This window comes from Haliotis asinina, chromosome 11, assembly GCF_037392515.1.
Source record: "Haliotis asinina isolate JCU_RB_2024 chromosome 11, JCU_Hal_asi_v2, whole genome shotgun sequence".
Classification (NCBI taxonomy): Eukaryota; Metazoa; Mollusca; class Gastropoda; order Lepetellida; family Haliotidae; genus Haliotis; species Haliotis asinina.
The window spans coordinates 49,964,827-49,979,384 of NC_090290.1; the positions used below are offsets into that span (position 1 = coordinate 49,964,827).

Sequence of the window (14,558 nt, forward strand, 5' to 3'; positions counted from 1 at the left end):
TCTCAACAAAGAATCGTGGAAGATCCAGAGTAGAACGGGTCTTCAGTAACCAATGATTGTTGTAAGAGGTGACTAATGGTCTGACTGACATATCATCGTATCCCAGTTGCATAAATAATACTTGTGCTGTTGATCACAGTATCACAGGATTGTATGGTCAAGATTTGATTATTGACAAACTGTTGTCATACAACTGGAATATTACTGAGTTTTGTTAAACAACATACCAAACCAATCAATGTTCTGCATAATTACCAGGTGTCACAGATAGCATGGATGGTCTCTGTACTCTGTCAGTGTCAGTCGGAGTACAAGTTATGTTAAGACATTCGATTCATGGTTTGACAGTTGCTATGGTTATTGTGTGATCATGTTAGAAGATTCTGTATATTATGCCGTAGCTCACTGTAATATTTTGAACAAACTGACACCATGACACGTACCAAGTGTGTAGTATTATATCCCATCTGCACCTGTTACACAGATATTGAAATCTATGCAGTTGTATTTCATAATATGCTAGGAATTCAGGCACTGTAATGTAGTGAAATGTATTTTGAAAGTCATCAATTCAGATGAATGAGCTTGATTATACACCATATGCCCAAAGTCAACTTTGCAGAAGCATTGCATAATAATTACTAAGTTCTTATAGCATATTTTAATTAAATATGTGTTAAGAATCATCACTGATGCAAACTAATTACCTTGATTATTGGTTATTTTTACAGCTATTCTGCATAAGTGAACATAGGAAAACATGATTTATTCATCAATGTCATGGCATGGAATACAATCAATCAATAATCAATTCAGTCATAACTTGTTATAGTGATTGATATTTTATAGAATTCAAGTTGTGGGTGGATTAAAAACTACCACATCCTCAGATGTGTAAAGGGATAATTATGGAGCAATTTGTAAATTTACTTTTTTAGATTTACATGCATTTTCATTGCATTTCTTTGTAATGTCATTTCTGCTTCATGTTGTGCTACAAATATTTTTTTTGTTCAATTTTAATTGTGTTGAAATTCGGTTGATATCTACTCAGCAAGTTGTGTCAGCCTTTTACCCAGACGTTCAAGTTTAGAAGGAAAGATATGTAAATTTATCCTGAAATAAGCAGCACTGATAATACTAATGATGATTAGTACGGGTGAAACGACATGTATCACGATACACAGGTCCTGATACAATACACTTGATACATATTGCGATTCACATTTTGGCAGAAATGGCATCAAATTGCCAGAAAATGTTTTGACTAAATTAGTAAATATTACAGAGCAGATTCAAGAGGAAAAGCAAGCTGAAGGTACATGTTTTTTATGCATAATTTTACTAGCAGACATTCATAACCATTCATTTAGCAGTATATGAGTGATAAAAACAAGATTGATGGGTTCATATACCCAAAGTTTATTTAGCAAAAGTATCATCTTTTATTGACAGAGAAGAATAAAATATAGTAACACATAGTTGCCTGAAAACTCCAGTTTTTGTGAAGGAGCACTCTCTCATTACAGTGTTTCAGACTGACCCATGTAAAAGAATGTTTGTAGTAAGGACCATGAGTTATAGAATCCTATGCTTAATATTTTTTTCACCTTTTTGTGTTGCTGTGAATATTTTGTCAAATATGATGAAGGGAAACAAACCATGAGAGATGGATTGAGATCAAATTTATTAGGTCTGGTTTAATCCCTGAAATTCACACCTGTGTTATAACTTTATCTCAAAATAATCTGGCCGAGTCGTAGAGTCGCCCAGGGTATAGTGGAGATTTATTGGAACGTATACCCTGGAGATATCGAGGATGGGTTACAATGTGTTAAGCCTATTTCAGGTGTCCCCACCATGACATTGCTAAAAGTGGCATAACAACATACTCATTCACCCCTTTCTGTGAGACACATGAGTTATATCATAATTATATCAACATATCTTAGAATTCCGACAATGGACTGTACCCTTGACAGACCCGTGAAGGTCCCGGGGTAGAATAGGCCTTCAGCAACCCATGCTTGCCATAAAAGGCGACTATGCTTGTAAGAGGCGACTAACGGGATCGGGTGGTCAGGCTCGCTGACTTGGTTGACACATGCCATTGGTTCCCAATTGCGCAGATCGATGCACATGTTGTTGACCACTGGATTGTCTGGTCCAGACTCGATTATTTACAGACCGTCGCCATATGGCTGGAATATTGCTAAGTGCGACGTAAAACTAAACTCACTCACTCACTCACTGTACCCTTGACAACTTGGCAGCTCATTTTATTTTGTTCTTGTTTTGTTTTATTGAAATGTCTCATTATTGTACATAGCATTTGTGCCATTGCTCCACTTTGGGATAGTTTTTATGTGTGTTTTATGTTGTTATGCAGTAGATATAGGCAACATCTTGTGCTGGCTGTCAGTACAGTTATACTGATTGATAATCATGAACTAAATATTAATTTATTGATAAATATCACATTGTCTCTAGCAAAGTGCAAAAACAGTCCAATAGAAATCAAATATGTCAAATGACAAGTGACACTTTAAAAAAAAACATTCTGAACACATTTTAAAAAGTGGCCCAAGAATTGAGATACAACATTATCATCTGTGTGTGTAAATTGTAATTTTATTTTGTCACAGTTCATTGATTGGCATTTAGATGTGATACACATGAAGGCCAGAATTTATGGATGTCATTTCTTCAATACGTTATTCTTGCACCTTACTCTTACTTACCTGATGAAGGAGTAGGAATACGTACCTGAAGCGTCATGTTCCTCAAAGAAGTCCACATCCATAGATTCTCATCTTTACAATAGTACATGTATTGATGTGATCATTGTTGATAATTACTCCCTTTGACAGTGTTTTCAGTTATCCATCCCTTTAGCCACCTTTAGATGTAATACTAGACATACAGTCTGATCACAATGATGTGCCAATTTAAACTCTCATGAAAACGTGAGGGAAAAATCTCATAAGAAGTGAATACACTTTGAAGTATTATATTGTTATATCCCTATATTTTAAAGGATACTTCTGCCAGAAGAAAAAGCTCTGGCTGACAGAGGTATTTGTACAGGTGTTAGCTCTTTTTGTCATTACAGATTAAATCTGATGTCTAAGCAATCTTTTGCTCAATCAACAACGGCTGGTATTTGGGTTCTACTCAGTTAATTTAGCACTTGCTAGGATTCAGGGTGAGAATTAATGCTAAGCAACTGGCACCAGTCTAAAGGGGCAACAAAATATATTAGGTGGACAGGCATGATGACTTGGTCAAAGGTGGTAGTGGACACAGTCCGTCAATATCAATAACATGAATGTGCTTTGTTGACAGTTAATACATATCAAGTGTACCAATCCTATACTGAAACATATCACAGGTGTACTAAATGTTCACGTATTTCAAGTGGACTGATCTTATCATGAGACATATACTGAACTGCAAAAGAAAAGGAAGGTTAAAAAAAATGAAATCTCGTGAAAGTGAGCATTCATGTTTGTTTCTCCTATTTAAACACTTGACTAAAAACCAGAGTAGTGTTTCTTTTGCTGTTCAGTGTAATGGGAATAATAGATGTTTGCACATTTTACATCTACTGATCCTATTGTGAGCCACATCAGAAGAATACTAGTAACCAGTACCATGTATATCCATGTAATCATGTACCGCTGAGGAACAGGTCTAAGATCGGGGTTAGAATTATATTCCAGGAACCCAAGCTTGTCCAAGAGCTGGTTGAAGTGCCTAGTGGTCAGAGTTGCTGACTTGTCATTGTCTCCCAGTTGAGTCAGTTTGATACGCATAAAATCACTGGATTGTCTGAGCATTTACAGACAACTATCACATACATATAGTATTGCTGTGTCCAGTGTTGAACAGACCTGACTAAACTGATTTTGCCCAGCTTTGCCGTTTATTTATCACTGTTTGTTATGCTTTCACTGCAGCTGTTTGACTTTCAATGCAACTGTTTTATTGTAAGGTATTTTATATTGTGGATTAATGGAGAGGATGTACAAGATTTTTAGATATTTCTTAATTTATTTGCTTTGGTAGAATTAGAATGAAATCAATTTTAGTTTTGATTGCATTTCATCCCTGGGAAGAAGCAAATCTATACAGATACATTTCATGAAATGTACCATATCTCCATGGTATATGTTCCGACATGTCTCCACTATACCCTGGATGCATCTACCCTCTTATTACCTCCCTTGGTTTCTTTTTAGCCAATCAGGTGTCTATGCTGGGAAGCCAAGCGTAGCAGTCACAACTCACTTTCGCTTTTTAAATTATCTAATCAATTAAACTTGGCAACACAAGCCACGCAGAGGTTCTCTGAATTAGGTAGGAGGGGTTCTTGCAAATATGTTTTTAAAGTTTCGGACCTGTCAATTTGTCTATATGATTTCTCCCAAATATGAGTCAAACTGCGAAAAACCATCGCAACTACGACTGCTGTCTTTGTTGATACTGGCAAGCTCGGATGTAGCTGCGGCTAAACCGATTGGCTACTGTGAGCATGCAGAGCCAGCAAAGGGAAGTAATATTTTTGGGCTGAGCCATAGATGTGTCCAGGGTATGGTGGACATTCTTAGGAACATATTCCCTGGAGATATCAAGAATCAAATGAACAGACCCATGGTTGTTTTTGTCATACTTCATCTGATGAAACGTAGTGATGTTTACATGTACCTTTAGTGAAGCCTATTTACGGTGACCCCTGTCATGATTTTGTTAAAAGTGGTGTAAAACTCAACTCCCTCACTCATTCATTGACATCAGAATGCATATCATTATCACCCAAGCCATATCAGTGGTCTATATTTGTTTCAAGAATTATTCGAATTTGTTAGGGGTTTTGTTATATGAAATGGACATGTATTGTCGACTTTGAATCTCAATGGAAGAATGTTATGTCTGAAGTATCATTCATTTCATAATACGCATTTCAAATACGAACATCAAGCATGCTAGTATTATACCCATCCTGCCATCCAAGACAAATGTTATTGAATGTATACTGCCTTATGTTAGACACAGCCTAAGAATGAAATCCATTATTTATGAACAGCATTTGTGTGAATTATTGTTTTTCTCCTGAGCTTTTGTCTAAATAAAGCTGTTAATTCCAACCAGTGTTTGCCTTAATCAACAGTGAAGAACATATAACGTGTAGAAATATCCTCTGATATGCTTTCCCATTTATGGAGTCATGAAGCATAATTACAGATTTGCATATTACAGAAGTCTGCCCCATGTGTAAAAATAACTTCACAAGCACTTTTTGAGGGATTTATGTGACATGAATTTCTGCGTCTCATATGCATCAATATTGGCAATGAGCGCAAAGAAATTTATTAGTACATCCAAAGGGACATGGAACTAGTCCAAATACTTCTTGTCTTGTAAACATTCCAGTCAAGTAACAAGAAGTTACCATAACTCGGCTAGTAGCAAATGATCATCATGATACACAATCCAGAGGTGATCTGCCATCACAAACTGCTGGTGGGTGTAACAAGTAACACATCAGGATCTTTTGGAAACTGTCAAACTCGAGAAATTGGGGACAGGTCGTCAGACTCACTGAACTGGTTGATATGTCACACAAAAACAGCTCAAGTTGAGTATAAAGTATACATGTATGTAATGTCAACATCAAATACAAGAAATACCACATGACAAAACTTTGAATGGAGACACTTCATTCACTGCAAAAACTGAAGCTATTCGAAAACTAAAGGTAAACAGATCTTGCTGGTGTTGACGGGAAACGTGCCAGTCTTGTTGAGAAGTGGTGACCCTAGGATGACAGGGTTATCTGTAGTCTGTAGTGTTGTTTCGATGCTGGAGACAGCAATTTGTGGTTATTTTTATGCTGAGATGACAGGCAACATCTTGGGCAGACTCTGCAGACTCTTATTTGGATAAAAAAAGTTGTGTTTCTTATGCACGTGAGTGTATAACAACTGTGTAGACTGACAGGTAATGATGCTGGTCCCTCAAATGCCTAGTTCAGACTTGGTATGTTACATTCTGTCCTACAGGTGGAAAACTCCAGAAAGCTGGAAAACTCCAGAAAGCTGGAAAACTCCAGAAAGCGGTGCACAACAATAACCAAACAGAAATAAACGGGTAACTCCAGGTTTGGAAATGGTGACTGGCTACATTTCCCATGCTTATTTCAGTGATTTTTTTTATACCTGTTTTACACTTCACTTCATGTACTACAGCACATTACACATACAATGGTAAATGACAGAACAAGCATCCATGCTAGCATGTTTATTTCTGTACAAAAATACAACAACATTATTCAATACATACAAAACATTCAAGAATCACCTAAGCTCCCTCATGTCAAATTTTGTTATAAGGATCTAGTGTGAGGCACTTGAAGCACCTGGAACCTTAATGTGCTGAAAATGGCAAACAGCAACACTCATGCATGATAATACGGGTCAGTTGCCTGGTCAGTGCTCAGCTTATCCTTGCTTATCCTCAGTTTATCCTCATTAAAAATATTCACACTTTGTTCTCCAGACAAACCACAAAAGCAGTATATTTCTCATACACTCTTTATAAAGCATGTTTTCAGATCTCATTCACATATGTAGGAATGTTTAACATCGCCATGTAAATGATTATAATGAACACTAAGTTTCTTCATCATTAGGTCACTGTGATTTGAAATTGGGTGGTGTGAACATGTTGAAATAGGATTTTAGATTCTCATTTTTCTAAAGATGTACTCAGCAAAATTATATTATATGGGAGTGGTCTGTAATTCATCGAGACATGAGCATCAACATAAGCAGATTAACTGAGGTGTGGAATTGAGAGATGGGTAGATGAATTTTGATGAATATCTTATTATTATGTGACATTACCAAGGTTTATTGTATCTCAGTTTAACTATCAAAAGTGAGTGAATATGGTATTATGCAGCTTTTAGCAGTATTCCAGCAATATCACATCTTGGGACACCAGAAATGGGCTTCACACATTATATCCTTGGCTACCACACCACCCAGTAATTGAAAAAACAAGATCCATCCTGACTTATTGTCTCTGGCAAGCAGTATCTTTGATCAGCAATGTTACATTGGAGACAGCTCAGAATCAGCCATCTAATCCACCATTACAGACACCCTGGAGTACTGTGTGTTTGTCACAGACAGTGTCCTGATTCTCCTTCATCACTACATTCTGCACATCCATCCTTTGTTTGTCTATCATGGGACTGGTGGGTTGGCTTTCCGCAGTGCTAGGTACCCTGTAACAAGATCACCTGGCAACATCCTTGCTCTCGTGAACTCCTCAGCAGTAGCATACCTCATCTTGGTCTGTGGATCTGTATAGGGAGCCTGCAACATGAAAAGCATTTTGTTTGCTTATCACCTTTCATGACTACTTGCCTCTGTGTGACCTACAAGAAGACACATCCCCGTATAGTACTCCATTATTGTAATAATATTGGGACAAACCAATCAAATCACGCATAGTAAAATGCATTTTGAAGCATGAAACTGGCAGAACTGTCAAACTATGAAACTTTGGTAACAAAGCAGTTTAACATAAATGTTGACCTAAAGGATGAACAACCTTTAACACTGAAACATCTTTACGAAGGGAATGACTGTATAGTCCATGGGATGTGGGATATTTTAGGGGTATCCATGCTTGGAAATTCAGAGTTTTATCTTTTCTTGGAAATAGTCCTTGAATATTTTGTTCTCCATGCCTGTTTGTGCACAGTCAAGGTCCAGTCATCAACATGGGCATGAGAGGGGCACAAGACGTCATTCGGCTTGTTGGGGTGACATGAGTTGTTACAAATGGTTTAATGCAGCAGTCAGTCTGAACATGTTGACGCGGTATAGGTCTTAGATAATTACCATTTGTTGAAAAACCATGAGGAAACCAAAGAATGTAATCATTGGGGAACCTGGAATTCTAATATATCAAGGCTTGTCGTAAGAGGCGAATAACGGGATAGGGAGGTCAGGCTCGTTGACTTGGTTAACACATGTCATCGGTTCCCAATTGCGCAGATCGATGCTCATGTTGTTGGTCACTGGACTGTCTGGTCCAGACTTGATTATTTACTGACCGCCACCATATAGCTGGAATATTGCTGAGTGCGGCCTAAAACTAAACTCACTCACTCACTAATATATTAAGATTCTGTCACAGCTAATGTAGACAACTCTGCACAGCTTATTCACGCATAGTGTTTCTGCATTTAAATGCTAAGAGATTCTGACAATTTTTTCAAGTGATTCCAAACTGAACAAATGTGCCTTGTTTGTTTTTCTCTCATCTAATATTTCCATGGATTACCACAGCAATGAAAGATAACTATGGAAAAGTTTAACACAGTCAAGAACTTTAGCCCCAAGTCCAAATACAGAGTTCTGTAAAAAACCTTGGATAAAAATTTTGCCGGGTACTTAGCCACTAGCCTGAAGACAAAGTCTTGTAAAACCTTGTTTTTGCTCAGCTAACACTAATATAAATATCAACACCTTAAATAAATTGAAAACAAGAAAATAATAAATCACAAAAACCTGTAAATAAAGAAAGGCACCACTATAGGTTCAGATTGATATATCTACCAAGTTTTGCAGAGAAACACTGTATGGTTTTTGAGTTCTGCTCCGGAAACAAAGCCCACCCCTCCATTTTGAGACTATGTCCGAAATGTTTCCATGGAAACCGAGAAAATAATAAATCACAAAAATCTGTAAATAGAAAAAGGCACCACATTGGGGTCTGCCACACACATCTACCAAGTAACACTGACAGATATTAAGAAGATTTTGAGTTCTGCTCCGGAAACAAAACACTGATCTCACTTTTGAGACTATGTCTGAAACATTTCCATGGAAACCAAGAAAATAATAAATCACAAAAACCTGTACATAGCAAAAGGCACCACTTAAGCTTCTGACTGATATATCTACCAAGTTATGCAGAAAAATATTGAACGGCTTTTGAGTTCTGCTCCGGAAACGAAACACACCTCTCACTTTTGAGACTATGTCCGAAACGTTTCCAGGGAAACCGAGAATAATAATAAATCACAAATACCTGTATATAGCAAAAGGCATCACTTTAGGTTCTGATTGATATATCTACCAAGTTTTGCACAAAAATATTGAACGTTTTTTGAGTTCTGCTCCGGAAACGAAGCCCACCCCACCATAAGTCTAACACCAAAATGTTCCATGGAAAAACAAAATAGATATAAGTGCCAAAAATCTGTAAATAGCAAAAGGCACAACCATAGGCTGAGATTACTATATCTATCAAGTTTGGTCTAAAAATACTGAACGTTTTCTGAGTTATGGTCCGGAAACAAAATGATTACGAACAGACGGACGGACAAATGAGGCGTCGACTATAACCCCCCGCATTACATGTCGGGGGAATAATAAAGTGAAGTGCCAAGTATGGGTTAGTTGATTCAAAATAGTGACTGTCACTGGGACTCATAATTTGTTACCTTTAGCAGTTTGAAGACCTATGCCCTCCCAAAACATATGTAAGAAAGATGTTCTATTCCATAACTTACCTGCAGACCTGATAGGTCAGAGTATTTCTTTGCGGGTTTAAAAGAGGGTGGAGCATCTATTCCACCATCTGTAATTTCAAATGCTTTTCTGTTAAAAGTTCATTCTGATGATGTAATTCATGGAGTATTTGTCGAAGAGACAATGAATCAAGAGTAAAACTAATGCCCCTCATTAGACTGAATGTTATCATATTTGTGCGTTTCATAGAAAGTGTTAACATTCTTTATATATTCCAACATATCTTCTTTCAGTTACAACACATATCAAAACAGCATTTCACAGTCATGCAATATATCAATACTGTATCCACTCATTTCAAGTAAGACAAAAAACTGTAGATGCTTTTGCGACAGATCAAAACCGACTCTGAGGCTTTGATCCAACACATGAACTGACGGAAGATGTACAAGTAAAATAATTCAAAGTCAAGGTCTATTCCTCAGAACTACAAGGGCACTCTGTAGAAAATCCCTGTGATTTCTTCAGCATGCCCATGAAGCTGCCTGAAGGGGTGCGAGACAATAAAGTGATGTCACCGGAGGTTAAAAAAAACCCTGTTAATCTTACTTTGAAAAATGTCGTCTTATTGCATGTATCAACATTATTTAAATCATTGACTTTGTAATGACAAACTTACATGTGACATCATTTGGTTGCCATGGTAATGAGCGTTCAGCTGCTATGATCTGCTTGAGGTTCTTCCAGATGCGTGTCTTCTTGTTCCCTGCAGCACCCTTACTTGAATGCTGCAACAAAAGGGAGACAACTCAGTACATTTTCACTAGGGGAACATCCATTTGATTTCTTTTGTTTGTTGTTTAACCCTGCACTCAGCCATATTGTAACCACATGGAAAATAATTGTGTCTGTACCAGACAATCCAGTGATTAACATATTCAGCATCAATCTAAGCAAATGGGATACAATGGCATGTGTTCTGTCTACCACAGGGGTGGAAATAACCAAATACCCAATATACCCGTCCAGTGGGGTTTTTTTCTGTTAGGAAAGCAAATTTGTACATCATGCTGTACTGGTGTCCAGTTGACTTTCCAATATCAATTATGCTGTTTATTTAAAACATCAACAACAATATCACCCGGTATAGTGGAAAAACTATCAAGGCAAGCAATTTTACAACGACAGCTGTTTATATCTGGCCCAGGCAGGCTCTTTAGTCTGCCTTCTGCTGAGAGCGAGGAGAGTAATGAGTCATGGCTTGCGCATGCGTGTACTAACTGTTGCTATGGCTGGCATCATCATTTACAGATGGCGGCCATGTTAGCAACCCTTTCCATCTGAAGCTTAACTCACACTATTTCTCCACTCTAACATTGTTTGTATTAACATAATTTGTGTTATCTTAACACTTTACTTTGTGGCAAACCTTAAATGAAGATTAATGACTGTCTGTAGAAATCTTGACAAGGGAGGTCACAGTAAACAAACCCAGTCTGGAATCCTGTAAAACTGAAAAGTATGTTTAGTTGAAGTGTCACAATTATCTTATCTGGGTTTTCTACAGGAAACTGTTTACGCTGTCGTAAAGCCTCAATTACCATCTTTCAGATGAAATTAACACAGTTTATTCAAGCAGGGTTTGTTTTCACATGAATCTATCACAAACATAGGTTTCATTCATACAGTGTGGCAGACAGAGTGCGCTGGTTGTTGAACATTCTAGTAGCACTTCCGAGAAGGTTTGAAGCTGCATTTTGTGTATTCTATATGGAGCAAGTTTAAGTGTTATTTTCGTTGGAATTTGTACTCAAAATGGAATTACTGTGCCGAAAATGTGCTATTAACTGCAGTAGATGGATTTATCAGTTTCAAAACAGTGAGTCCAAATTCCTTATAATTTTGAGGCCAAATACCCTGCTTGAATATGACTGCATGACTGTATTGGTAGAATTAGATAACACACTCGATGTGCATATATACTGAATTGCAGGAAAATCTCTACAAAGACCTCTTAAAGCGATTTGAAAATGAACAGATTCTTCTTATTATAATGTTTTGAAAATGTACGGAATGTCAGCTTTCTGCCTGAATAAATCCAATACATACATACATTTCTTAAACAATAGTAGATAGCAGTGATGTATGTGACAACCTTGACCAAATTCCATTATATATTAGTGCCAAAAGGGAATACCCGCAACACAAGTGCAGGTTTTATATAGCATGTGCGGTCTAGATCAGGGCTCAGGAATGTACAGTCCAACCGCACTGCCATGTCTCTCTCTGCCTTCCTGACTCAGCCAGCCACGCTGTGTGTATCAACTAAGATGCCTGGTCCTAAACAGCTGTGCATGTACCACTGTACTGGAGTACACTATCAATTTTAAAGTTATTTCCATTACTGAATCAAGTCAGCAAGCCTGACAACTGGACCCAATTAGCCACCTCTTACGACAACCATTTCTAACCTGCATCATTGGTACAGATTTGTTTGCTGGTATAGCATCTGGAACAACTTACAATGAAGTTGGGGTCCTTGAATACAGCTGGTGTTCTCTCTGGTGTCTCGTCTATTATAGGGGCTGGGGTGGACAACTCCAGATCCACGGGTAACTCACCCTCCTGTGCAATACCAGGCTGTAAAAAAAGTTGAAACATCCAGTAAGGTGACACAGTTCAGAAGGGTTTCAGTTATGAGTAAATAGAAAGGAAACCAAAGTTGGATTCCTATTTTCCAAATCCTATTTTGAACTAAATTTAATGTAAACTAACATTAGTACAATGTTGCTGTTAAACATAATTTGTGTACTAGGGCAACTTAAAACAGTTTTTACTAATTTTAGCTTGTTTGTACAACAATTCATATACAAAAGGTTGACAATAAAGTAGGGTGAGGGGTGACTGGCACTGCAGGAAGCACACGCAAGCTATCCACATGTTAGTACATAAACACCCAAACAATGAAGAATGAGTTGCTGCATTTCAAATACAGATGAAAACTTAAACAATACATGAAATAAGGGTGTAATTAAACAGTGTGATTACCTCATATATATTTTGCAGATACTTATTTACTGGCAAATACAGGCATTAGTGCTCTTCATAATTGATAAAGGTGGTGAGAAGCAAGCAGCGACATGATCATGATGATGATGACTATGACTAAGGTGATAAAGAAAACACCAATATGTACCCAAAAGTAATCATGACATAGAAGGGTCATTGTCGGCATGAGTGCTACAGACATGCTCCCCAGGTTTTTAATGCATCCCAAAACATCCCCTAACCAAAATCAGATTATAGAAACGTACCCATAGACATGATAGATGAGTCCATACTGCACTTGAGTTCTTGATTGTAACACCTTAGTTATACTGTTGCATGAGGTGCATTCAATTGCATTAGATACGAAATGTGCATAGAAGAAAATTAATATGCAGTAACTCAGTAGCAAATAAATCATGATGCACAGTATCACTGATAATTGGGCGAACAGGGGCTACAATATGAACCGATTTCAGTCTGGGGTTGAGGAACATGGGTATTGCAAGAATGCAGGGCTCAGCACAAGTAAGCAATTATCTCACTATGTCGCCTCCATCCTTTACGATCCTTAGGGTTTGGGTTATATTTAGGTAGGAACACGGCGTTTAGCTAGCTGAACTTGTGTCGGTTGTGAAACACGTCCATGGGTATACCAGGTCACCGTACAAGAGCATTTCGATTAATTCACACTTTGCTGCTTATCAAGGCAGTTTCAACAGCCGAACTATCGCCAATGTCGTCTTTATGCAAATACTGTAGCCTTACGACTGAGACCTGCGACCAGTGGACTATATATGCAGATTACTTCAAAATGAAACTTCAAAACGGAACAAACTACGACTTGTGATCTTGCTTGTTTGCTGTTGATGTATCAACAAACCTTGGAAAAATAGTTTTAAAAATCTGAACCGTTGATCTAAAAATGGTGTGGACTTGCTATTGCTTGTTTGCTGCTGGTCATATCATTGCCCAACATCAGCAGTTCATTTTTTACATATTTGGTATGAAGTAAACGAATTGCACAAAACGCCTAAAATGACTCACTGTTCCTGGCCGTTTCTTTTTCGATGGTGTCGCGCCTGGGCTCGAGTTTTTACTGCGTGATTTTCTGGATTTGCCGGTCGACGCCATGATGGAAAAGGGAGGTAATTGAAAACAGAACCGGGTTACCCGCCCCTTGTCACTCTTTGTTGGCATACATCCTGGTTCCCGGACCTTTCAGCGGTTATGAGAAGCCTGTGAGCTAGGATGTGTTGACACCGTGTGTTAAGTGACAGGGACACTTTATTGGTCAGAAACAATATCATCCCAATATGTTAGTAAAGCAATACTTACATGTTAAGGCCAATAATGACTTCATGTGTGTTGGGTACATCTTTAAATAGACTGATTTAAAATAATACAATATAATATAATAAGTACAGGCTATATCCCTCCCTACACTACCATACTGACAGAACGCATCGCTTCATAAAAAAGGTGGAAAAAGTGTGGCTCGGGCATTTTGACCAAGATTGCTGGGCATTTTGAAGCTGGATCAATTCGACTGGTAACCGGAATGTATATGCAGCCCTTGCATTTCGTTTAATAAAGAAGTTGACATCTGCGACATACGTATCTTTCTCCATTCATAGTCTGTTCGAAAATTCCCGACACTAATCACATACGCCTTTATTACCAACATCCTGAGGAACATGTGTTACATGATGCTGAAAAACTATAGACACACAGATCTACTCGGTGGGAACAGGGAGACTTTAAAGAGATTGTAGATTATCCATGTTGGGAATCAGGTATTCAAACCAATGTTTGGTTTCTGTCCCTCCCAAGGGACACAACTCCGCAAGGTGTACTCAATGCTTCAGAAGATATGGCATTCCGATTCAAAGCACAGATCGAGAAAGCACATATTTGCAGGACAGTAAGTAGTATCAGCTATACCGTGAATAAAAAGTTAAG

General features: G+C 37.9%; 1 protein-coding gene across 1 annotated transcript; it reads right to left on the reverse strand.

Annotated features, from left to right (window-relative positions):
* Window positions 1-6,280: 6,280 nt before the first annotated feature.
* On the reverse strand, window positions 6,281-13,779 carry LOC137255771 (INO80 complex subunit C-like). The gene is made up of 5 exons (XM_067793295.1): window positions 13,644-13,779; window positions 12,075-12,191; window positions 10,231-10,339; window positions 9,593-9,660; window positions 6,281-7,382 (listed from the first exon to the last, which is right to left on the reverse strand). Exons 1-5 carry the CDS (start codon window positions 13,728-13,730, stop codon window positions 7,251-7,253), a joined length of 513 nt encoding a protein of 170 aa, XP_067649396.1. The 5' UTR covers window positions 13,731-13,779; the 3' UTR covers window positions 6,281-7,250.
* Between the last annotated feature and the right edge of the window lie 779 nt (window positions 13,780-14,558).

What these genes read in the sequence shown, in the direction of transcription:
- LOC137255771 (XM_067793295.1), bottom strand. Translation starts at nt 13,730, where the DNA reads ATGGCGTCGACCGGCAAATCCAGAAAATCACGCAGTAAAAACTCGAGC. An exon ending in GCAACCAAATGATGTCACAT is followed by an intron (nt 9,661 to 10,230) that starts GTAAGTTTGTCA and finishes TTGAAATTACAG; the next exon opens with ATGGTGGAATAGATGCTCCA. An exon ending in CTGACCTATCAGGTCTGCAG is followed by an intron (nt 7,383 to 9,592) that starts GTAAGTTATGGA and finishes TTCATGTTGCAG; the next exon opens with GCTCCCTATACAGATCCACA.